The sequence below is a fragment of the Anser anser genome, assembly GCF_964211835.1.
Source record: "Anser anser genome assembly, chromosome: 1".
NCBI classification, from domain to species: domain Eukaryota; kingdom Metazoa; phylum Chordata; class Aves; order Anseriformes; family Anatidae; genus Anser; species Anser anser.
The window spans coordinates 140414724-140440516 of NC_139720.1; the positions used below are offsets into that span (position 1 = coordinate 140414724).

General features: G+C 43.2%; 2 protein-coding genes across 5 annotated transcripts in view; one reads left to right on the plus strand and one right to left on the minus strand.

Annotated features, from left to right (window-relative positions):
* GABRA5 (gamma-aminobutyric acid type A receptor subunit alpha5) overlaps positions 1-8151 on the minus strand; it is a 57754-nt gene extending 49603 nt beyond the window's left edge. Inside the window, exons 1-3 of one of the 4 annotated variants that reach the window (XM_083824286.1) lie at positions 8017-8151; positions 7442-7496; positions 6690-6842 (exon numbers count right to left, since the gene is read on the minus strand). In XM_083824286.1, coding sequence (XP_083680412.1) covers positions 6690-6775 — 86 coding nt within the window. In that variant the 5' untranslated portion in view covers positions 6776-6842; positions 7442-7496; positions 8017-8151. Of the gene's footprint in view, positions 1-6689; positions 6843-7277; positions 7415-7437; positions 7497-8016 lie in introns of those variants that run through there. The other 3 variants (XM_083824287.1, XM_083824288.1, XM_083824289.1) reach the window with 3 other exon arrangements.
* Positions 8152-8880: 729 nt separating this feature from the next.
* LOC310899549 (uncharacterized protein) overlaps positions 8881-25793 on the plus strand; it is a gene marked incomplete at both ends in the record, with an annotated part of 19529 nt that continues 2616 nt past the window's right edge. Inside the window, one exon of the mRNA XM_083836020.1 lies at positions 8881-8972. Within this exon, the coding sequence (XP_083692146.1) occupies positions 8881-8972 (92 nt within the window). The remainder of the gene's footprint in view (positions 8973-25793) is intronic.

A 25793-nucleotide genomic window follows, 5' to 3' on the forward strand; every position in this document is an offset into this window, starting at 1 on the left:
CTGGTCTGATTCCCAGAAATGCTGAAGCACATGGAAACTCTTGGCCAAGAGTGTCTCCTCACAGCATGAGTGAGGTTGGCAATGCTGCCACCCTCAACAAGCTCATCACGGGGAGAGCCCAAAGCCACCATAAAAGGACATTCCCTTTGCTGCAGGCAGATGTGCATCTGTGAATCTCACCCATTTTTTAGGCTGTCCCATCTCTCCGTGGTCTGAAGATCAAACTAATCACCAGTTTTCTCTGCTATGCAACAGCATTGCAGACATGTTTGAATAAAATGATATGCAGTTAATTCAGTGGATGCAAACTGATCAAAGAAACATTATACATCCTTGCACGCTGGGCCATTCAAAACAAAAGAATGGCCCCAAAGAATGGTGGGATATTTTTTTGTCAATCATATCCAAATGGATTCACTGTTTAGTAAAGTTGTTACATACATGTGGCAGCTTAACAAAAAGGGGCAGGAGATGGAAGTCACACAGGTTCTTCCTATGCAGCTATCATAATTAAAGCTTTGGTAAAAGCACTACTTAAAGCTTTTCTCAGTTTCTCTTTAGCCCGTTTTCTTGAGAAAGACACCCGCATCATGCTGTCTGCCTGTTCCACCGTATCAACATAGGAATACTTTTCCATTTTCCAATCCATCTGACAAAGAAGTGGAGAGATCAAACTTAATTTTGTTCCCACAAGTTTCATGAGAAGCAGTGACTAGACAAGGGGAGAAAGATCTAAATTAGTGCCTCATTAAGTAAAAATGTGAGGTCAGCAGCCGCCTATTCCCTCTGGCTCGCTGACTGGGCCAGTCAGCATGCATGTAACTCAAAAACAGCCTCAGCAAAACTAGCCCACCTCCTCCCTGCTAATTAAGAGATACGGAGGAGACTTGCAGGGTGATTAGGAAAGATACTGGGAGAAACGGACTGCAGAGGTAAAATGTAGGTATTGCAATGGGAGATGGGAACAAGGGATGCCAAATGTGGAACTTGGGTAATTGTAAAAGTACAGTGCCGAGGACACAGCACACAGAGCTTCACTAGTTTCTCTGCTCTTGAAAAAAGCTTGTTATTTTTAGTGCTTACGTCTGAATTCAAAGCCAATTGAACTCAGAGGAAAGATTCCCATTGAACTATTTTTGGGGAGATGGGACAAAATATATCTAGTTCTCATAAACTCTCTTCTGCATCTAACATGAGTAACTGATGTTGCTTCTTTCTATCTTGACTACACACATCTTTCCCCAGAACATTATACACACCCCAAATACTGAAATACTTGTATAGCCCCACAAGCAAAGCTAATTAATAGATGACAAAGATGGGGAAATGACTACCATGAAGACTCATAAAAAGTCGGCACGTCATCTGCAAAACAGCAATCCAATTTAGATTTGGCAGATCACTTCACCCAACAAAGATGGCATCTGATGCTGAATTTCAGAGAAATGTCAGTATTATGTGAAGTTGCGTCTGTACATGGATTACTGTTTGCCATTAATGCAAATGTTATTTTTTATTTCATAGAAAAGTTAGGGTTTTGTTTGCATTTCTGAGGTTGCAGGTAAAATAGCAATTCACTTTTTCGGTTTAAGTGCTGAGGTTGTCTTTTACAACATCAGAGCTTTAAGACTGGACTGGCAAAGTTGCATGCATTGTTGTCTAATAGATACTATAGCTGTATGAATGGTGAGAAAAGAGGTGATATCCTGAACCAGTTGTTTCCACACATGTAAAGGTTAGGTTTTATCAGCAAATTAGTAGGTAAGCACATTATTGTCTTGCTGCAATCAAAAATGTTTTTGAAGGAGACATTTTCAGTTATGGAATATAAATAAACCTTGAAAAGAACCTTAGGAGATGCTAAGAAAATTCAAAGATAATTAAATTTAAAGCTCATTATTGAACATAAACTAAACCAACCAGGAATACTTCTCATTATATTTATTTAATACTGCAATTTCATGGTGACTCAAAAAAATCAGAAGCTACAGAAAAGGCCATCAGTGTAAAATCTAATAACTCTCTGAAGATGCTCATCTACCTCTTCTGATGAGTTCATCGCTTACCACTTTAAACATCATCTTTTTTGCTATCTAGTCAAAATCGTGACATGTTCTATTCATAGCTCTGTTGTAATAAGAGGAAAATGTATTGTAGATATTTCATGATTTTCTTGAAACTTTAAAAAAAAAAAAGTAAGACACTAGAAAAATAACTGAGGAATATTTTGCAATTTAAAACTGTTTTTTTTTTCTCTCTCTCTTAAAGTAAAGTTTCCAAGAACTTGCTTTAATAGGATTGGGAATTATACGAGAACTTGAGACAAACAGTTTGTGGAGAAGACAGTGGAGAATGCATTTGCACACTTCTGGATACTGTCAGCTGGCCAGATATCAAAGGAAATAAATATACTTTTCTGAGCAGGCTTCTTCCCATCCCTTTCTTACAGATTCTTCAGATCTAAAAACGCTGATATTTTGTGAATTTGAGCCCTGAAAATTCAATTCTTTCACAACAGATTAGGATACGGGAAAGAGATGGCAGAAAATACTGAAACAGTCCTTGCAGATGTTTTAGGAATAATTTCATTATTTTATTTACAAGGAGCAGTATTTCACTAACTGCTGGGAATAGGCAATTTATGAGCAGTGTGATAAAAGCCTGCATCCCACAGGGCAGTATCCTATCACCCTCACCCTTCTTACCCCTTAATGTCCATTTCAGCATCCTGAGCTTTTCCCTGAGGTGTTACACACCTCCCAGTACACCCCGTTTCCCCCAGCTGCTGAAATGCAGGCTGGCAGAAAGGCAACACGTGTGGGATGACCTGCAGGTAGCACCTGCTATCTGGCCAGTCAGCCCAACATTGGCAAAATGGTGATGCTCAGCAGAGGGATGAACCTCTGCCTGCCTCCCCCGAGCAGCAACTCCCTTGCTTTTCCAGTTGTGGGAACTGGCTGACGGGTTTGCAAATCTATCTGGAGCCACGGAGCAGGAAAGGAACACAGGATACAGAAAAAAAAAAAAAAAAAAAAAAAAAGAGCATGACCATGTAAGCATATGATAATATTCAGAAAATGACTCTTAAAAATCCTAGGAAGAAATCCCCAGCATCTGTGACTACTCAGAAAGGCATAACCCATCAGAACAAACTGCTCAGGGTTGCAGAGACGAACTTGAAGCAAATGCCACAGCCTGAAGGAGAGGTATGTTTAGACTAAATAGCAGGATTATGTTCTCAGTGATAAGGACAGTGAGCTAGTGGGAAAGTATGTGAAACTACAGACCCGCTGCAGAGCGAATTCTCACCGCGCACGGAAAAGTGTTGCGTTGGCTAGAGCTACGTTTAATTGGGATCTTCTGTTTCCCGTGTTTCTACTATTATAAATATTATTAGCAGATGGTGACTGAACTGTGGTTACACCAACAACATCCGTCCCTGCTGGTTTAGGCTCTCGGACAGATTTCTGAAATCGCATGCCTAAAACGCAAGCGTGCACAGGGACTGTCATCAGCTTGTCCCCAAAAATGTCCCCACATGCAGCCTGGGGCTTGTAAAAATGAGCCAAGGCACAGTGATGCTGGTCAGCATGCGGCTGATCGTGTGCCACCTTGTCCTTGGGACATCTCCTTGCTAACCAGCAGCCTGTCACCCATCCTCAGGGCTGGGAAGGGCAAGATACTCAGCAGTGCCCCAGCACCCACAGCATCTGCCAGGACAGGACCTTGCACAAACTGATTTCCTCCCCATGGGATGCATGACCCCACGAGTTCTAGCTCACTACGTTGGTCTTGCAGGGCATCAGTCTGAAGGGGGTGGAATCCAAACAATTTTGAATTTCCACCAACCTGCTGCCAGGAGAGCACCCACTTTCTGCCTGCTTTTGACAGCCTGATCCTTCAGACCTTGCAGGCATGAAACTGTGACTGAATTCAGTGCAACCCTTCACGTAAAACAGATGGAAGGAATCAGACTCCCGTCTCATCTGAAAACACTCCATACAGTTATATTTGATATCTAATTATTGTCTAACCCTAATGTGCTCTAACTTTTGTTTAGCCCTGAAGTGGTCAGCCAGTTGGACTAGATGATCCTTGTAGGTGCCTTCCAACTGAACTATTCTACTCTACTCTACTCTATTCTAAATAGTTCACAGTTGTCTGGAAGGTACATATCTCCAAATATTTCAGTAATATATCTTAACTCATTCGAGCATGATATAACTTGCGGCTGAAGTCACACAAGCTTGAAAAAGCCTTGACTCGTGCCGGACTCCATGCAGAAGTAGGGTCATAAAACTGTTACACCAACAGGGATAGGGGAGTCACATGCTCTTCTTCTTCGACCTATATCCTTGAATTTTAATTCTGTGATTTTTCCTTAAATAATTTCTACCAACTATGCCTACAGTCCTCCTCTACAGCCTACTGATGAGGATAACACTCAATAGTCATTCCACATTTATGTTAACCATTAATCACACACTTTTGCTGAGATTTCTGAAGTAGCCTAGGAGACTGAGATACATAATTCTTGTTTATTTTACCAGGCATTGTGCATCAAAATCCCCAAAGGTGGCCTTAGCTAAGTCATCAAAAACTGTATTTATGATTTAATATAATCATGGAATGACTATGGTGGATCATACACAAATCTCCGCCTTCATCTATAAAGTCCTGTTGCATTTTGCTTTTTAATTTGTGGTCATTTAACCAATCACTTTTGTTTAGCACATTGCTAAAAGCACTGAAATGTGGCAGTGTAATCCAAACATGGATGAAGATAATAAAAAACAATCTGGTAGCAACAGCAAGTATTATCAGTATTAGGTTCTGGATCATAGCAGTTAATAAAGCAGCCTACATGTAAATTGTACCGTTCCATCCTGAAGAGTCAGTCCCAAAGCACTTAGCAAATTACACTCTGAAACTGCTTCTGCTTCTGAAACAGAAGCGCTGGAGCATCCTCTGTCTTTTGAGCAGGGTCAAAATTCAGCCCTAAGGCAGCATGTGAATGGCGCAGTGGATTGGTGCTGCTTATCTCTGCAGGCCCTGACTACAATTATGAAATCAGAAATTGGGGTTGGGGGGGTGAGGGGTTGTTACATGGTGATCTTGTTATAGTGCACGGCAGCTTTTTGACTAACTAACAGAAAACGAGTGTCCTACATTCCTGTAACTGTCCTGACAGGTTATGGGCCACAATGATTCAATGATTCCTACCTGGAACTTGTGTTCACAATTTAGTTGGGAGTCAAAAGGGAGAGTTAAGCCCTCTTTGTTTTGCAGTCTCTATTCTTCTGTTTGATGAGCAATGCAGTTATAAGATAGACAAATCCCACACCAAAAAGGTCACGCCAAACTAGTGCAGTTGACACCTTCTGTAGGGATAGGGGCAGTCAGGAAGGACTTGAGGCAACAGTCCTCAAGATTTCCTCAATGTGGTAATACTTGGTTAAACCCTACCGTGTCAAGACAAGTTCAACACCAGTCCCAGACTACCTAAGCCCTCTTCATTTCTGTCAAGAAGTCCAGTGAGAGTTTTGCCCTAGGCTGCAGTGAAAGCAGGACTGAGCTTTTCCAAGGTGACTAAATCAGTCAGTTTTTGCAGCAATTTGCCTTCCCTGTGGGTGGAGGTCTGCAGCCATTCATACGTGGTACCATGGTCACAGGTTTCTGAGCACCTACTTAAGACACACACTATAGACAGGGCTGAGTCTTGCTTACAGTACAGAGAGTTGTCATTCAAGGTTTGGTCTTCTAGTTCCAATCTGGAAAAAAATACTTTGATTGAAATCAGAAGCTGATTTGCATCTCCATTTTGTACCTTCTTTTAGCAAAGAAGTGATGGGTATGCTTGTGAATCAGCACACTGGGAGGATTCTTTTTTTTTTTTTTCTGGTGAAATCATAAATAATTGTTCTCCTCCACAAAAAAGAATCAACCTACGTTTCCAGAGCACTTGCTAAATGCTTCTTCGGGGCTCAGTGGCATAGTCTGATCTTGGAAAGTTCCTAAGATATCTTGTTTTAGGGAAAACATGTAAATAGGGGTTTTCTGTTTGTTTTGTGTGTGTGTTTTGAAGAACTACAGTAGGAGTACTTCTTCAATACAGTTTTCAGAATCTCACCATCAAGAAAGCACCCAAAGCAAAACTGAGAGAGCAGAATTCCTTGCTATGCACCTCAGGGAAATGTAATTTCTAATTACTCTAGCAGGTTTCCAATTCAGCTGTCCTCCTGAGTGGCCATAATCTTACTCACTAAGAAGCCTGTACCAGCTAGGAGCATGCACTGGGTCCTGCTGCTGTTGCAGTCTTGCACTGCTGCCTGCAGCCTGCACCCGCCAGGTGAGAGGGAAGGTGTAAGCCCTACTTGGTGCAACTACACCAGCAGCCAGAGTTGCAGCCCCCGGCCATGCCACGGCCAGCTCAGGGAGCTCAGCAGCTGAAGGCCCAGGCTGAATTTCCCTGTCTCACCCCTGCAAAAGTGATATGAGCATAGGGAGGCGATAGGAGACAGTAAATTGGAGCAGGAAGGCAAACCACTCCTTTTCTCCCGGCACCGGTACATTCAGATCAAATGCAAAGCTTGCTTGTTTTGTGCTGCTGCTCCACACCACATGGAGCCAAAGCTTTTCATTTCTTTCAAAAAGCCACAGCAGAAATTCAAACGCGATTGGCAACTTACCCGAAGTGGCTGGCTAAACTCATGGAAACGCAGAAGAGGAAGAAGTTTTTGATCATGATAAAGCCAGAGATCGTTCCATTGTCCATTCCAGAGGAGATGAGTAACGCAGGTGGTTGCTTTGGTAAAGGTGCAGCTGCTCACTTTGTTCTCACGCTGCAACAATACAAAAAAAGAAAAATTATTACACGGAAGAGCAGCAGGACAGCCGACTTCAGCTCGCACTGCATCTTCTCCTCTCAGTGTTTTTCACAAACTTCTCCAGGCTTATGTAAACATCATCTGTTTATGTAAAATTCTATATCTTCAAGGACATGTTTTACCTTCTGCTGACAGCAAACTGCAAAACAGGAAAAATTCTTAGTGGCCCAGTTTTCCTTTACATTCATTCGTCATGTAAGTAACTAAAGAAACATTCATCGCTTCCCAAATGCCAGTTTTGACCATTTACCTATTTCAACAACTTCCACATGCCTGCAAACCCCGGGCTGTGTGCAGCCTCCGCATCCCTTCGTTCCATCACAATTTTTTCCCATTAAATACCCGGCTTCCCCTTCCAAAATCCCAGTTAAAATGCCAAGAAACACCTACTGCTTCTTGGAATTCACGCTGCTGATGCACGGCTTAGCAAAAAGAAGGGGGGGTGGGGGGTGTAAAAAAGTGACCTTCCTCCCAAAGGCACATAAACCTCACGCTAGCACCAAGAATGCCAGTAACGTTGCTGCTCCAGCGACCGCTCCTTCTCGGATACCTGCCTCAGCCACCAGACCACCAATTTCAGCATCGTGCACTAACGTTTGCCTCCATGCCCTATTAAAGAAAAAAAAAAAAAGAAAAGAAAAAAAAAAAAAAAGCAAGCAAAAGCAAAATAAATAAATAAATAAATAAAAACCCCGGAGGGCAGCCGCCTGGATTTTCCACCTGCACCCTGTGCCCACCGGCAGCAACTCGCTCTCCCCTCCCGGCCCAGAGCCAAAGACGCCAAACCCAAAGATGCCAAACCCAAAGATGCCAAACCCAAGGATGCCCAAGCCAAAGATGCCCAAGCCAAAGATGCCAAGGATGCTAAAGCCGAAGCCGAGCCGCCCCCGCGCTGCCCCGCGGCGGGTCCCGCTCGCTCCGCTCCGCGCCGGGGGGACGCGGCCGCTGCTCTCCCGCACGGCACCTGCCCGCCCGCGACCCCCGACTTTTTCCCTCCTTTCCCATCCCTTCCCTTCCCCTCTCTCCCATCCCTTCCCCTCCCTTCCCTTCCCATCCCTTCCCCTCCCCGCCGCCGAAGTTTGCCGCGGCCGTGCGCCGGCCCGTCGGGGCTGGGGGTCCCGGCTCTTACCGGCCGCCCGCGGGGGGCTGGTCGAGGGCGAAGGGGGGCGGCGTCGGCCCCAAAGTTGCGGCGCGGAGCGGGAGCGCCGCCGCTGCCTCTCCCGCCGCTGGCAGGCGCGGCCCCGCCGCAGCGCCGCGCCCGCGCCCGCACCGCCCCCGCGCGCAGCCCGGCGGCGGGAGCGCGGGTCGGTGCGCGGGGGGCGCGCACCCCCGGACCCCCTTCCCGGGGTCGCTCCTGGAGATGGGGACCGTCCACCGGCCGGGGAGCGCGGTGGTACAAGGGCGGGCGAGGCAGCGGGAGGCTCCCTATGTACCCATAGACATACCCATAAACATGTATAGACACTTATATCCGTGTCCACAACATGAGCATATCCATAGACATCCCCCTATATGCATATAGACACATATATCCGTGCCCACAACACGGATATATCCATAGATATCCCCCTATATATGTATAGACACATATATCTATGCCCACAACATGGATATACCTGTAGATATCCCCCTATATATGTATAGACACACATATCCATGGCCGCATCCCTTCCCGCAGCCGGTGGACCCGAGCTATGCCATCCCAGGTCTTAAATGGAGAAGCTGAGATTTGTGTGCCCACTCTCCTTTGGCGCAGTCGTTGCTTTGCAAGCACCGGTGTTTCAGGAGGCCTGTGGTGATTTGGGGTCTGGTTCTGTAGGAAAAGGGGTGTGTTGCTTTGACACCTCAACACAGGCAGCATTACGCTTAGCACCTGCTCAAGCTCGGGCTGCTCACAGAGAATCGTAGCATCATAGCATCATCAAGGTTGGAAAAGACCTCCAAAATCATCTGGTCCAACTGTCCCCCTACCACCATTATTGCCCACTAAACCATGACCCTAAGAGCAGAGCAGCTGGTGCGTTTTGACCCATCCAAAGGATGCGACGAGTGCATCGTGGTTCCTGTTTCCCTGGATTCTTTGAAGTGCGTGCAATACTTTGTAGCATGCACCTTATGTAGGATAAAAGTGATTTAAATGTGTACTGCTAAGACTGTACTTTGAATTAATACTCCAAACTCAGTTATTAAATGAGATAATGTCTAACTTTCAGGCAACTTTATGGACCAATGAAGCATGTATTTTTCTTATATTCATTAAAAAACTCTGAGAAATTAATCCCACCAACAAAATCAGTGTCGAATCTGTAGCTCATTGCCACCAATGGTCTTGCTATACATACACCTAGTTCATGGTTTGCACAACTTGTGTTGAAACTTGGTCCTTATGAATTCAAATCTTAATTTTTTTGGTTACATGTTGTGCTTAGCTGTGTCCGGATTTTCAAGCAACGCGTGATCCTGAATGCAGAGCCAATGACACGCGCTGTTCCCCAGCACTCCTCAGTGACTTCAGTAAATATGAAGTTGTGAATGAATGCTGCTATCAGAAGTGCTTTCTGCATGCTTAAAAATATCTAAGTAACATGAAGCGGCAGTACTTTCTCACGATAATATTCTTGCCTAGGAGGGCTTAAATCAGATTTTTTTCAGTGCTTTGATTTCTAGTGCGAACTATTTATATCTCTGTATAGGTGACGTTGTAAAAATATGTTATCTTTAAATAATTTTAGGAAAGAAAGACGGAGAAGTATTGGCCTAGAAATTCCCTCTGAGCGGGTGGGAGCTGCACGCTCTTCCGCTGCTTGCTCCGGTTCGCGGAGCCGAACGTCAGTTCTTCTAACTCGCTGGAGCTTCTCCTCAAAGCCATATGCTGCGGATTCACTTCATAAAAACGAAGGGAGAAGAAGGCATTTAAGTCTCCAGGATGCGAAACAGCGACAAAAATGTTACACCACACATTGGCTTCAGTTTACAGGGGAAAATAAATAAATAAATAAATAAATAATAAAAGGGAAAAAAATGAAAAAAAAAATAAAAAATCAAAAAGGAAAAGCTCCCCCCGCAGCGAAACGGGGAATGTGACGAACACCCTCTGAATTTAGGGTGCGCCCAGCCGACCCCCCCGGCCTGCCAGAGCCCTGCTGCAGCCCCCGAAGGGCCGCCAGGGGGCGGCCCCGCTCCACCGCACCCCGCTCGGGGCTGGGAAGGGAACGGTGCTGCCACGGAGCCGGCAGGGAGAGGGGCTGAGGCTGGGGGCTCCCGGCAGCATTTGTCTGTTTCTTTTTTTTGTTTGTTTGTTTGTTTGTTTTTGTTTTTTTTTTCCTATAGTCTTCTGTATGGCAACAGCGTAATGCAGACCTGGTCCGGTTTGCCAGCTAATTATAGCTAATGACGTGGTGTCTCTGACACGCGTTGTTTATAACGCAAGGTATTAACTCCCGGGCAAAGGTCCCTTCTCGAGAGCTTGTCAGACATTACTCGTGTAGGTTTTCTAATTGGATCCCTGCAGGATGGCGGCTTTGACCCGTGCTGTTACAAGCCATAGAGAGATCTTTGCTTTGAAGGCTACGGCATTGTGCGTGTCCACCGCTGTGTGTTTTTCCAGGCACTCCCCTGTGATTCACACTGACCCTATTTGTATTCTTCCTCTCCTTGTTCAGTTTTAAAGGATGTGTTGAATCTGGTATGTGAAATAATTGCTTTTTATTGTGGTCAAGGATATATATTTTTTTTTCTGTGCTGGTGTTTAGCAAAAGCTGGTGTAGCCTTCAAAAAGCTATTTCATACTGTGATTTTCTTCAATATTAAGAGAAGTTTTGCATGGTACCTCTCTGAGATTTCTCCTCCCCCATCATTAAGTAATGTAGCTTATTTGCTGAAATGAGTGCATGTGAGCTAGATCACTCTCTATATTGGGGGAAAAAAAAAAAAAAAAAAAAAACAGCACAGGCAAATTGTGCTGTGATTTTTCCCATGACACAAGGGACCACCTGCACACTGGGGAGCTCACCAGGAAATGTGCACCAAGTCCTAACGCTGTGACGCTTTGTGCTGGGGGGTAGCTGGTTTCTCCAGCAACCACAGGCAGCTCTGTCAGGGACCAAGCCATTCCTTCTCCTCCCTGCAGAGCTACAGAAAGCTCCCAAAGTTGCACGGAGGTGTGATGTGCTGTGGGCACTGACCCAAGCAGTAGGCTCCTAGCAGGCATTCTCTACCACCAACGTTTCACTGGGGACATCATGTGGAGAGGGCTGCCTGTTTGCTTGAGATCTTCTGGCATTGGGCCTCTTAGCCAAGACTCCTCAAAAGGCAGTACTCGGAACTGTGATTTTGGTGATACGAATCCTTTCCCAACAGAGAGCAGTCTGAATTCATCAGTCATTGCATGAACTAGCCATCAGCTAATACTGGTCATTCTCAACACAGAGGCTGAAGGAAGGGTGGAAGCCTCGTTTCCACTCCCATTTTTCTCAGTATCTCTAGGGTTCACAGGCAAGTGGTTTCTGCTCATCCCTGGTGAGACCCACAGGTGGTACTGGGTGCAGTGCTGGCCTCCCCCATACAAGAGACATGGACGTACTGGAGAGAGCCCAGCAGAGGGCTAAGAAATTGGTGAGGGGACTGGAGCTTCTCTCTTACGAGGAGAGGCTAAGAGAGCTGGGACCATTCAGCCTGGAGAAAAGGAGGCTCAGGAGAATCTTATCCACGTGTATAAGTACCTGATGGGAGCGAATGAAGAAGAGGGAGCTGCGCTCTGCTCAGTGGTGTTGACAAGGGGCAATGGGCACAAATCTAAAATTGTGAAATTCCCTCAGACACTTTTACTATGAGAATGGTCAAACAGCAGCACAAGCTGCCCAGAGAGGCTGTGGAGTCTCCATCTGTGGAGATGTCCCAGACCCAACATGAACAGCCTGTTGCAGCTGGCCCTGCCTTGCCCTGCCACCAGCCACCCTGTGGCCCAGTTCGAGGAAACGGCGTCATCCTGGGAAACACTTTATTACTCCTCCCAAAATGGTATCTGGTAGCGAAATGATATAAATAAACTCAGTGACGTGAGAGAGATCAAGCCTGATAGATTTTGAAGCATTTTCTGTACTTCTGAATGATAAGAAAGGATACTAAAAGCTTTTTTTTCTTTTTCTTTTTCTTTTTCTCTCTCTTCCCCCCACCCTCCCTCCTTGTGCATGCCCTCTCTATGATGCTGTGGACACCCGTAAAACACGATCAGTCCATTACTCTTGTCTGTCAGGCCATGCTGCAGACAAAGCTGCATTTAGGACCTGGTGTTTTGTTTGGTTATTTCATGCTTAGCATCCCGGTGGCAATAGAGAGTTACTTAATGGAGCTTTGTGGAACACAGCTGGGCGCAGCGTAACGCTGGGGAGGACTGCTTGGAGACAGAGTTGGTCCCCTTTTGTGTGACAGAATGTATCAGAGGTACCACGGGGAGAAAGAGGCACGACTGCCCTCCCTGCCCCAGCAAAACTCTAGCTGGCTGTGAGAAGGGATGCCTTTAGAAAGCAGCACTGATGCTTCCATCTGCTATTTGTTCCAATTCCCAAATCTGCAGGTTCAAAGGTCTAAAAACTTCGTCTGAGGCTAATCCTCAGTGGGTTGCACGCATTCAGTTTAAAAAAGAACAAAAGGCTGCATTTTCTGCTCATCAGTTCATCCTCTCTGTTGTGGGCAAGCTACGCTCCAACCCATTTCCACGTTAGACTAACAGCTGAGCGAACATTGAGCGTGTGCCTGAACACTGCTGTCATGGATTTATAGGATGCCCTGAGCTTCACAGTGTTTCAGGAAATCAGACTGGGCACTATACCTTACAGAGGTATGGGATAAGAACAGACCTATTTCTCAAAAGTGGCTGGCAAGAAATGTAAATGAGTTCGGACCTGTATTAGACACTTTGCCCCATTAGACATGGGAAATGATATGTAGAGGCAACTCTCCCCCTGCCATGGGAGTGGAGAACATTTCCAACATTTTCCAGTCTATTGTAATGTTTTAAACCCTTGAATTAGAGCATTAAAACAAGGATTGCCTGTTACTTACAACGGCATCCCTGTTGTTCTGCACCTGACCCCCCCTTCTTTTCCCCCAAACCTACCTTGCCATCTGACTCCTTACCAATCCCCTTCCAGCTCCGGTTCTTCCTGCAGACTAGTCCATCTGGCCCAGATTTACACAGTTAAGTGTCACTAGTCAGTCAGGAGCATTGGGCCAGGGCCAAAGGTGGAGCTCAGGCCCTGCACTGGCCCCTCGGGGCCTTTTTGGGGAAGCTCTGAGCACAGGCATGTTCCCATCGCTCACTCGTGTCAGTCCAGCTTGCCGATGAGACAGCCCTTTTCTCCTCTGCCCTGGGAAAGAGGCACTTTCCTTTACACCAGTGGACAGCAATGCAAAGAGAGAGTGTGGGGTCAAACCTGCTCATGGGTGGTTTTCACATGAAAAAGCAGAGTTATTATCCACATTTCTGCCAGGTTCAGATGTGAAATCCTCTCCCTGTTCATGCAGAGCCTACTGAAGCCTGCCCTTCAGATTTCAAGTCAAAGGGATTTGCAATGTGCGCCACATCAAGAACTGATAGTTCATTGTCCCAGTTTGGGGGAGAGAAGGGGCCACGCAGCAGCAGTCCCATCCTATATCCTGAAATTCCCAGGCAATTGCCTGGGCATCTTCCACTGCTCCAGAATTTAAGTTTTAGGCACGAAATACATAAACCCTACTTTTGCATATAAAGCGGTAATAATGCAAAGGATGAGTAAGTGTTCTTCTAAACATGTAAAATGCTTGTGACTAATGTGTTCAGCTAGATTATGCTAAACACTGGTGATACATGCTTACATCTAAAATGTTGCAGTTTTCTGTGTATGCTTAGATATTTTTACTGCACACAAGTGGGCATCGAATAAGAAAGCTTCTGAGCTGAGACTTCATGATCCTATAATATATAAAATACCTTTAGTTAATTTCTTCAAAATGGCTAAATTTGCTGGTTAGTATTTTAGCTGGCTAGAGTAGCAGTTATGGCTAAACTTGAAAAATAATGGGCCATTAAGGTAGCACTGTATTTCATTGTTAAGGCCTCAGTCCTCCCGTCTGGTGGTTCAGGTTCATCTTTTCTGTAAGTATCACAGCACATGGTGCACTTCTTGAGAGGACAGAGTACACCTTCAGCTATACACGTGACCAGAAAAACAACTGACTCTGTATTCTGAAGCATCTAAGAAAGCATTTGATGGAGAATAACCACAGCGATTCAGATTCATGCATATGATTCATAAAGAAAGATTAATCAGGCTTAAACTAGAGGATACAAGTCGTACATCAATATTCAAGTTTTTATGCATACGCTACTATACATGTAATTCCTTCATAGCAAGAAGGAGAGAACAAATCTTAGAAGGAACAACACAAAAATCATTGAAATGAGATGGACAGATTGATGTTGATAAATTCCTCATTAGGCATTTATTCAAGCATCCATAATAGATGGAAGGGGAACGTACAATATAGGACTGAAGTAACATAATGTACTTAGTGATGTTACGAACAGAGTATGTGAAGTTTAGAAATTGGTTAAATACAGACAATTTTATTATATTTACATATGTATGGATGGATATCTCTGTCATATTTAGGTTATAAACTATAAATATTTATGCCTATTGATACATATTTGTACATAACAAATCTACCTGTCATCTGGGTTTTGGCTATGTAAATGCTAAGATAAGATTGGATTAGCATGTTTTAAGTTGTTTTGATGAACTCACATCTTTTTTGCCTGCTATAGTTGCCATATGTACTGCATTTCTCTGTGTTGTTTATACGTGCACTGGGCATATTGACAGAACTCATTATTTCTGTCTGTGATCAACACAGGTAGCTGTCAAAGATACCAGCAAATATTAGTTTCCACTCTTGTAAAATTTTATAAATGCTTTCAAGTCACCCTGTAATGATTCATAGTAATAATTAGCTGCTGCTACAAAAAATACATTAATGCATACCATTTGGAAAGCTGTAGACACAACTTACATTTATTTTAGGATTTGCAATATACTGCTTTTCAGGCTGAATTTATTGGCAAGGGTTAGGTGGGAATAAATGTTCTTAGCACTTCCAAATCCCATTAAAGCTGACTTCTGTTATATAAAGTGGTATAATTAATAAAATTTCAAGAAAAAATAGTTTTTAAATGGTTTGATCTAGAATTACCAGTTACAGAGAATGGAAAGAGCTGGGGAAAAAAAAAAAAAAAGATAAATTTAATAACCCCAAAATGCCCTGTTTTGGAAAAGATATTGGTAGGGATTTCACAGTGATCTACATATCACATTACAGGATGATAAATATTAATGATTGAACTATATACCACACCAATGCAGGTGATGTCAGTCCTACAGCTTTGTGCAAAATCCTTTTGTCAGTTCCAGTGCACTAGAATTCAGAAAATATACAAATTATAGCATATATTATGTTTATCGGTCAATAAGCCAGATCTTCATGTACTATAAATTGGTTTAAGTGAAGGGCAGTGGAACTAAGTCCATACATCAGCTGAGGTTATGCCTTGAGTGTGACCCAATAACTATGAGTCAGTCAATGAGAATTTGCTGAAAAATGAGATTTGAGCAAATATTAAGTAGAGGTTTCTTTTTCCTTTTCTTTTTTTTTCTGATTTTTTTTTTAATTTATTCAATAAAACATGCAGGTGGCTTGCTCATGAAAAAACTGCACAGGAGTCTAAAATCTGGCAGTTGAATTAGCCACAAGGGGGGGAGGGGGGGGGGAGGGAAGTAGACAACTACTCTGGAGATACACTGGAGATATTAAGCATTTTGGTTTTGATACTTCTAAAAAAAGTCGGAAGTAATTTGGGATGGAAGAGGAGGATATTGGCACAAAAATAGTTAAGAACAGCTGTGAGGAACTGGCAGGCAACCCATGCTAAATATATTCCCTTTGGTCAAGAGAAACACAGATCAACCTTTTGCTATAGGCAGGCATTATCTCTGTGGACTTAGGGAACTTCGTATGGGTGTTCCTTGTTCCTCTCCTGGCAAACCGTTCCACTTCTACAGAACTGATTAAGTTTTCAGTGGGTCAGCCGTCCAGTGGAAATGAACACCTGCATACCAGCCCCTCCAGCAGCTTTCCTTGGCCACTTCTGCTGTAGTTTTGGAAGGAAGAAAAGAGGCATGAGGGCAGGAGGGACAGCGTGGCACACTCTCTTCAGGTCCCCAGGCTGCAAAAATAGGTATCAGGATCACAGAGTACATCCCAGCAGCCCTGCATTGATACACTCATGGTGTCTGGCCTTGTTTTGAAGCCCAAACCCACTACACGAGATGCAAATTTTGGAGAAACGGTACTATTTGCGTAAGCAAGATGAGCTGGATTTATCACCATGCCTTTCACACCTTCAGCAACTGAAAACTAGTGCATTAGATTCAAATTTCCAGCTATATATTTGAATGGATGTCAGACAGTTGGTCAATTGTATACAAGCAACTTCACCTACTTGTCTAAGCAGCATCACTTGTGGATTCAGAGAGCTAACACCCAGATTAATTTTAGCATCTCTATGTTCACACGATAGCAGCCAGAAAGCGGGAATGGTCAATGAACCTACCATCTCAGGTGAACAGACGAGGATCAAAAGAATAGCTTCAAAGAGAAAAAAGTGAACTAAATAAAAGATGACTGCTGGAGTGATTGCAGTTTGATCTACTGGTGTTTTCCCAGTTTGCTAAAGAGACACAAAACAAGAACCACCAAATGCGAATCAGTTGCTTTTGGTGTAGAGAGCACTGGGGCAGAAACCTGGACATGCTCAAGACAGCAGGAGGGAATGAGTTTTAGGTGAATAATCCAAGAAAGGAGACCTCGAGCCTGTCAGTAGATTTTCCACTCTAAATGTGTTTTATCATAAAGCACCATTTTGAAATCAAATCATGGTGCGTGTAAAACAGCTTTTTGAGTTCCAGCATCGTTGCTTGGGGAAAGCAAGTTTGCTTTCCTGCTCATCCTGCTCATCCTGCCACCGCCAGCACCCCAGTCACTAAGGCATTCACCCAGAGGTGGGTCGACCAGGTTCAAGACCCTTTTGTAAACACCCGTCTCAAGTATCAGTTTCTTAACGTGATGATAAACCCATTACTCTGGCAGCTGACTATTAACTGTGTGTCTTATTTCATGGATGACCAGCTTGGGCTGCCCAAGGCTTATAGAGCAAAGATGATCACTTACAGTGGTAGATGAAGTTGGTGAGAGCTGCAGTTTCTCAGCACCTCCTACAAGGCAGTGCAGTCTCCAGTAATGTGCATAGGGTTGCAAGCCGTGAATTTTAATCCTTACTCTGCCACTAACTCACTGTGTAGCTCCAGGCAAGTCCCTATCTCTTCAGCTGTAAAATGGGAATAATAATAATGGTCTCCTATCTTTCGACAATGATAAATTCATCTGTGTTCTTGAGGCATGCAAATACTACAGCGATGAGTGGCCCAGAAAAGACCAGGAAAACATGAATAATTCTGTATTTACTGCAGGCTTTGGGTATGCAGTAAATAAGGCACTACTAACTGACTGGCGAAGATTACTTTTCCAAGTAGCTGGTTATTCAGTAGGTGCCATGTAATCAGTACTTACTTATCCTGTGTAATGAATGATAAAGGGTTCTCTGGAAAAAATTAAAAAAAAAAAAAAGGTAAAATACATTTGAAAAAAAAAAGCTTAATACTGATGTACAGGAAAGCACATTTAGGATTTCATCGTCCATTCAGATTATAGTGTTCTCTGACTTTAAAGCACTTGATTTTGGCAGCCATCATAACATACTTCTAAGGCAATTGTCTTCTGTGCCGGCATGTGAATAGGTCTGTAACTTGCATCTTGCCACAAGAACTTTACTCAAAAATAGCATTTTGACTGTGCAAATGTATCCATTTTCATGTGCAATTATTTTTGTCTGAAAAATAGGAAAAACAAATGGCCTTATTTAAATTTTATTTTATTACTTCTTAATATCTGTTCTGATGACACAAACCCTTTCCTGTTTCGATATTGCATTTTTTTTCTGGATTCTCAGATCACTTGCAGCGTAGGCAACCTATTTGATTTCTTCACGCTTTCTATAAAAAGGGATCTTCTTTCAACAAATTGATTTTTGCCATTAAAAAACAGCAAGGAAAATAATGAAGACCACTGTACCCAGTGGTTTGCTTACACTTCAAGTCAGACTTTATTAGACCAGTCTGACCATGTTTAATCTTCAATTTAACTGCTTAGTAGACCATTGCTATCACATCTGTGAAAAGCATGTGCAATACACAAAACAAGCTGCCAAATGTCCCTTCACAATTACATCATTCAGAGATCTGTATTGTCGTTCTCTGTTTTGTATTTGTGTATATGATGTGTCATTGCAGCAGTCCCCTGACAGGGCTCATTTGAGTACAGTCAGAGTCACGTTTACTTTTCTATATATGAGGAGATCTAAACTCTGCCAAGACAGAACTTGCACAGATTTGTTGGGCTTATTTCTGCCCCATTTGTTGATGCTAGATTTAAAATTTGGATTTATCAAATTAGAATCATGATATCTGAAGTAGTCTTGACATAAAGGGGAATCATCCACTGCATAATACTTACAGCCTTTCAGTGTGTCTAATAAAGGAATATGCTTTATTGAACTCTAATTCTACACATTTCTAGACACTTACTTGATTTTCTTATCTGTGATATCTGAGAGCTACTTGACATAATAGGAACATACTATATAAAACAGAACAATATATGACCCTAAAGAAAAAATTTAAAGGATGTCTTTAAAGCATTTCTTCTTGCTACTTATATTGAGAATCTTCATGAGGAAATATTCTGGAGCAAATTATTTCCATAAATGTCTCCTTCCATGTCCTGATCTTATGAACTGTGCACATGATTCATTCTGGCCATGTGAATTTGTTGCAACTGAACCCACATGCAAAGTTAGTGCTGTGATTAACTCAGTAGAAAGATGTTTGCAACAATCTCCCTCAGGTTTCTACTTTCCACTTTACAAACAGTGCTACCAGTGATGAGCAGAATACAAACAATAGGCACAAAATTATTGTCAGGGATGGCTGCTACCTCTAGTCACTTATGAATTAAACATCTGCTGTCTCACACTGAAAACGTTTTAAGAACATTTTGCATATGAAAAGGATGACTGTAAAAGAGATTTCAGTGAAGAAATCTCTAGGTTGTTCTAAACACAGAAGCCTTGCTGCTCAGTAAAAGTCTGCCAGAGGTACATCACCCTTTGCGTTGCTGCCTGATAGAATCCGATGGCCTAAATTTCTTTTAATATATTTTGCTTAATGTTCCTATGGGCTAGTTTCACATCTTCAGATACACCTAGATATAAGAAAACACAGGAAAATAAGTAGAGTGGGGATCATCTGAACATGAATTTTCATCTAGGCTCCCTCATGACAGAGAGGCCAGTTGAAAATACCCATTTCCCTTAACCACTCATGATGATACTCAGTGGAAAAAGCCTCCTACCACAGAAAAATCCTGGAAAACTAGGAAAAAAAATAGGAAAAAAAAAACTAGGAAAAAAAAAAAAGGAGGAAGAAAAAAAATAATAGGAAAACTAGGGCCACAAATAATGCTGCTGTTGTGAGGTAGGGGACAAACATGACTGCAACAAGCAGAATTTCAGCAAGAACCATGCTAAATATAAAGAATTCAGTGCTGGGATATATCAGAATGATTGTAACCTGGCTGTACCTGGAGTTAAAACTCATGTCTTCCTGGAACAGCACCCTGATGCTTGAAACCAAAAACAATTTGAAACTGTGATGTCTGTTTCTTGGTGTCAGGGAAAGAGATTAAGGAGAAAGAGACATCCTTCATATCATGGAATGTACTTTGAAAAGGTCACAGTGAGACCAGAGAAAAACCTGAATGGAGGGAGGATGGACCGTATATCACCACTGCAGGGCTGGTTGCAACGCAGAGCTGTGAACCAGTACCACAAGCATAAGAATGATGTCTAAACCCAACATAATCTGTGGTGGCAAGCAGTGGCCATGCAACAATGTGGTTTTTTTTTCTTTTAATTATTTATTTAACCCAGCTATGACTGCACACAGGTTGATGTTTTGAAGACTGGATTTTACTCTCAGAAGGAGCTTATGCTGTTTTTTTTTGTTTGTTTGTTTGTGTGTGTGTGTTTGTGTGTTTGTTGAGACACACTGAGATAGTTGAGGGTGTCTCGAGGCCACTCACGTGACAGCAGGGAGCAATGTGCCCCATTACACAGGAAGACTGAACCGTTCAGATTTTCCATCTTTGCGGGGATAAAAAAAAAAAAAAAAAAAAAAAAGAACAGATATGGCTGCTACTACATGACTCTTAGGCCTTCAGACGCCTGCATAAATAATAGAAATCTTCCCTGCTATTCTCTCTGTTGCATGTAGATGCTCCATGGTATTGGTCACTGTGGCTTGGGCAGTTGCTAAAGTGGGTCATTTCAGTTCAGTATATTATTTTATTTTTCATTTTCCTCCAATCTTTCCTTATATCTATTTCCCCAGTGGCTGAAAGATTAACGATTAACCTCCCATTAGGGAGGAACAAGAAGATGGCTGCAGCATTATTTATTTATTATTCTTTTTCTTAGCTGGAAATTGAATCATCGAATCCCTATTTAAGACCCTTCTAATAAAAATGTCAGTTATCATAAACTAAATGTTCTTTAACAGTACCAGTACATAGCTAGCCAGTAGAGCTGAACAGCAAGAGGGGAAAAAAGCAAACTCAGGTTTAGAATTGTGCATATCTACACATGGAAACAGAAAAGCACCTTACAAAGATGAATGGATATATCCTCAGTGTACCCTGGGATATGGTCAAGTCTTTCTGAGTGACAAGAGGGAAATATTAACAAGGATTGCTATGTGGTTTGATAGAGCCAAAATTTAAGTTGTCCTAGATGTGAGATAAATGCTTCTATTTGTAAAATCTTCTGACTTCTCTTAACGAATATATGAAATAAAAGCCCTAAAATATCCCATGCTGACCATGTCTCCTAGAAGATGGTGCACCAAGGTCTTCAAAGATCATTGGGGTTCCCCACAGTTCAGGCTAACCAACGTATTTACTCTAGTTGGTAGATGCTGCTATCCAGTATGGTGGGGTTCTATCCCATACATTGAATTTGTTATCAAAATAGTTCTTGTAAGACACAATACCCATCCTAAGCAATTGCTGCACTCTCCTCCATGTTGGCTTTCCCAAAGTCTGGACCTAATGTAGATTTTTTTGTCCCCTTCTATTCCTCTGAGCTACATGGGTGAGAGAGAGGCTTGCCCCAGATTCTCTTCACTTGGGATATCATCAGCTCCCTGTCCTCTCATCGCAGTTCCCAATGCAGGAATGGTCAGAGAGCTCGAGCAGTTCCTGACTTCTCTGTATCTTCCTAACTGAGAACCCTTCTAATGTCTGAAGTGTTAGGCAGCAATTCAGGGCTAAGTGACAGCTCTGAGTTGGGTTACAGCAGCGAAGCCATGCCCAGACACTGAATACTATTTAGAGAACAGGAGGAGAAGACTTGGGGCCTGTCCGGCCACAGGATTCAACAGTGCATCACCTGGCATTGCACAGGCTCACGTTGCTTTCTGGGCATGGTGGGGAGGCAGTTGGCTTACATTGACCCTTCTCAGCCCAGTCTGCAGTGTGCTTTGAGTATTCGCAGACTAAGCCGCATAAAAGTTAAAAAGAGTGACACCCTGCACGTATGAAAACCCTAGTCACTCTTGGGGTTTTATCACAGTTCAAAGTTGATGGGAATATCAAGAGCTTCTATTCATCCACAGGCATCCATAAGAGATACTTCCTAAACAAACATATGACCTAACGCAACCCTACCCCTGAAATAAGGGGCGGGGGGGTGTGGGGGGGTGACAGCAGCATATTTGAGGTGTGTGCAGGCAGGGGCACGTGTATGTGTGTGTGCTACCATGTTCTTCCAAGGCAGAGTTGTGCATTTTTCTGGGGGCTGTGTCTACATTGGTATCCCTGGTCTGCCAACCTGTGGTGGTTTTTCCCAGCTGGGCAGCTGAACTCCACCACAACCACCCTCTCATTCCCCCCTCCCCAGAGGGAAAAAGGGAGAAAATATAATGGAAAAGACTCAAGGGTTGAGATAAGGAAAGGGAGATCACTCAATAATTGTTATCAAAGGCAAAACACATGCAGCATAGGGAGATTAGCATCATTTATTGCCTATCACTAGCAGACTAGAACAGTGAGAAACAAACACCTTCCCCTCCATCCACCCTCTTCTACCTCCTCGCCCCAGACGGCACAAGGGAGTGAGGTTTGCGGTCAGTCCCCAACACTTCCTCTCTTCTGCTCCTTCACGGTCACTCCCTGCCCCTGCTGCACGCGGGGTCCCTCCCACGGGATGCCGTCCTGCCCGAACTGAGCCTGCGGGGGCTGCCCACAGGCAGCAGCTCTTCAAGAACTGCTCCCACACGGCTCCGTACCACGGGGTCCATCCCCCAGGAGCAAACTGCTCCAGCACGGGTCCCCCACGGGCGGCAGCTCCCCCCAGACCCCCTGCTCCTGCGGGGGCTCCTCTCCACGGGCTGCAGCTCCGGCCCGGGGCCTGCTCCTGCGGGGGCTCTCCATGGGCCGCAGCCTCCTCCAGGCCACATCCACCTGCTCCACCGGGGGCTCCTCCACGGGCTGCAGCGTGGAGATCTGCTCCGTGTGGGACCCATGGGCTGCAGGGGGACAGCCTGCTCCACCAGGGGCCTCTCCACAGGCCGCAGGGGAACTGCTGCTGCCTGCCTGGAGCACCTCCTGCCCTCCTGCTGCACTCACCTGGGGGGCTGCAGGGCTGCTTCTCACTCATCTCTCCCAGCTGCTGTTGCCCAGCAGTTTTTTACCCCTTCCTTAACTCCGCTCTCCCAGAGGCCCACCTGGCTCGGCTCCGGCCAGCAGCAGGTCCCTTTTGGAGCTGACTGGAGCTGGCTCTGATCTGACATGGGGCAGCTGCTGGGCTCTGCTCACAGAGGCCACCTCTGCAACCTTCTGCTATCAAAACCTTGCCACATAAACCCAATACACAGCCATACTCCACAATGGGACAATAAAACATCACGGCCTTCCACCCTGGCCAAACACACAGAATAGCACAGGACATAAGCCTGGGAAGGTGCAGCATCTGGTGCATCTCCACTGTACCTGACAGAACTCCAGAGGTCCCAATGGGCTGCACAGCTTGCCACAACCTCCAGGGTAGGCATATTCAAGTGTGGCACAATCTGGCCTGTAGTTTCACATAACTACCTTAATTTAACAGAAAAGTAGAGAGAAAGTTGTTACTCTTAACAATGTTTTCTTTTTCTTAGGATTAATGCTTTTTAAGTATTGTTCTAAGTGAATTGTATGCATAAGTGCCAGTGAAAACAGATTAGGAAAAAAAAATTACTAAAAAATATTGATTTATGTTACAAGCTAAATTAATCTTTCCAGGAGAGAAACTGGAAAAGACGCCAGAACATGCCACACTGGAGCGTAGAAATTGTCAGCCCCATCGGTTCCTCTTTCTGTCTAGCATCAATTACAGTGGAGTTGTAGTGATTTCATTTAATACTGAAGGGATCATGTTAAGGAAGGAATAAACATTGATGAAGTATGTGTTTTGTTCAATTTGCTACTGTTTTAAAGAATGAGGTTTTAAACTTTCTGAAAGTTATTAGATTGTATGCATTCAATGAAAAGCAAGAAAATTTGTAAAGCATAATATGACACTGATTTCTAAAGCAAAAAAGAAATTGGATCTAAAGATCAGTGAACTATAACTTGTTTTCATTATGGACATTTCTACCAAGAGATTGTGCTAAGATTTAAAGCTGCTGCTAAATATACAGACACCTAGTGAAATGGCAAATCTCCGTACAGCTATAACCTTGTAAGAGTGGGAACATTGAATATCCTATTTAGTGGTTTCCAGTAGAAACTTACAGAAAGTGAAAAAGAAGAGGGCAAGTACTTACAAAGCCACCAGGAGAGAGGGCAGTTCCCTCAAGCCCAGCAGTAGTGAAGACCCAAGAAGGCATCGAGATGCTCCCAGGGTCCAGCACACCCTGACAGCCTCAGTGTGCTCCTGCTCAGCCGGGGCTCCACGTGCCCAACTTCAAAGGGACTCAGGGTCGTGCTGAAAGGGAACAAGAAGTGGGTTATTTTGGAGCAATGAAAACCTTTCTGGTGCAGAGGAATTAGTGTCTCATTTGCCCAATGACCAAAATTGCATTCACTGGCACACAACTTTCAGTGGGAAGTCAATTCCTCCATAACTCCTAAATTTCGGCAATTTCTAGTTCAACGTTAATCTATATTTAAACATGTACATCTATAAAAAAGAGTTATGCATGCCAAAATGAAGAGTATCAGAATGTCTGAAGTACTGTAAAATGGATGTTGAATTGATTTATTTTATCTAAAGCACTCTTGAATATAGAATTGCTTTCATGGGGGGAAAATACCACCTATGTTTCCTAGAAAACAGAACAAAATATTGGGTGAGAGGAGACACATTCTCCTCCTTATCTGCCAAGGAAACCTTACAACTAGGACTCATGGGATAGCATTGACAAATGATTTAATTCCATGATGCTTGACCCATATTCCTTAAGTGGGATTTTTAAATGGAGATAAAATAATACCCACTTTCTTCTCTGAGGTTTCAGGTGCCTCAATATTACATTGTCTAATATATCTACATATATGCAACATTTGAGAGCTTTGAAAGAAAAATGCCAGTTATAGCTTAAAACCACATTAAATCCTTTTAGCCTTTTTACGTGTATAGTACAATTTCTGAAGATGATGAACAAAGCCAGGCAATTTAGAGAATCTAGTGGGTGAATAGACACTGAATGAATATGAACAAATGAAGGAGTACGAATAGATGTTGTTGTTGCTGTTGTTGTTTTCTGGCTATAAAAAAAAGTATTTCAGACTTTTCCAAACCTCTTCGTAAAATTCTTGATGAGATGAGGTATTGAAAAATGTATTTTGGATTTCAGCAGTCTTTTTTTTCACGCTAAAGCACTTCATCGTGTTTTAAAATATAGATAGAGGGAATTTTGAAACATCACTTGAATAAAAATATCTCAACTACTTAATTCTTAAAAGTCAATATTTTCCTTTTTAGCAAAGTCAAGAGGACACTGAGAGTTTTTCGGTGTCACTAGAAGTTCGTTTTGCATTTTAAACAAAAGTTTCAGCTGTGAAAGTTCCACTGAGCCTTATTAAAATCATTAAATTAGAATAAAGGACTCCTGCAACAGATGGTGGGATGTCCCAGTATATTTAGGACAGTTTAAATGTACAGTCACATCTCAAAAACCTGTAAAATAAAAATGCTGTTAGTTCCTCTGATTCATTTTTAAAGCAAAGACTATTTCCGTGTTTTCTGATCCATCGAACATTTCCAATTTTTTTGTAGCCTGCCATGACTGTTTAACTAAACTTTACAGTTCTCTCACCCTCACACTTGACATGAAGTAGGGAAAACGAAGAGATACATACACTCTGTTACCATCTTGTCTCTCTTTTAAATCAAAACTTCTGATGTTTAAAGAAGAGTTGTGGATGACAGAAAGTATAGCTCGAGGCTATGATACAATGCACTTAAAGGTCCCAAAAGAAATATTCTTAACAGTTATAACCAGCTCTGAAACATAACCTAGGAATGTAAATGTTAGGGCTGGGCTCTTACATTCAAATTTCCTGACACACTGTGGGCTGACAGCCTTTAAATTTATAAAGACTTCCTACCTAAACAACAAAAAGAGCTAAAGATCACTTAGAATAATTATTTTGATC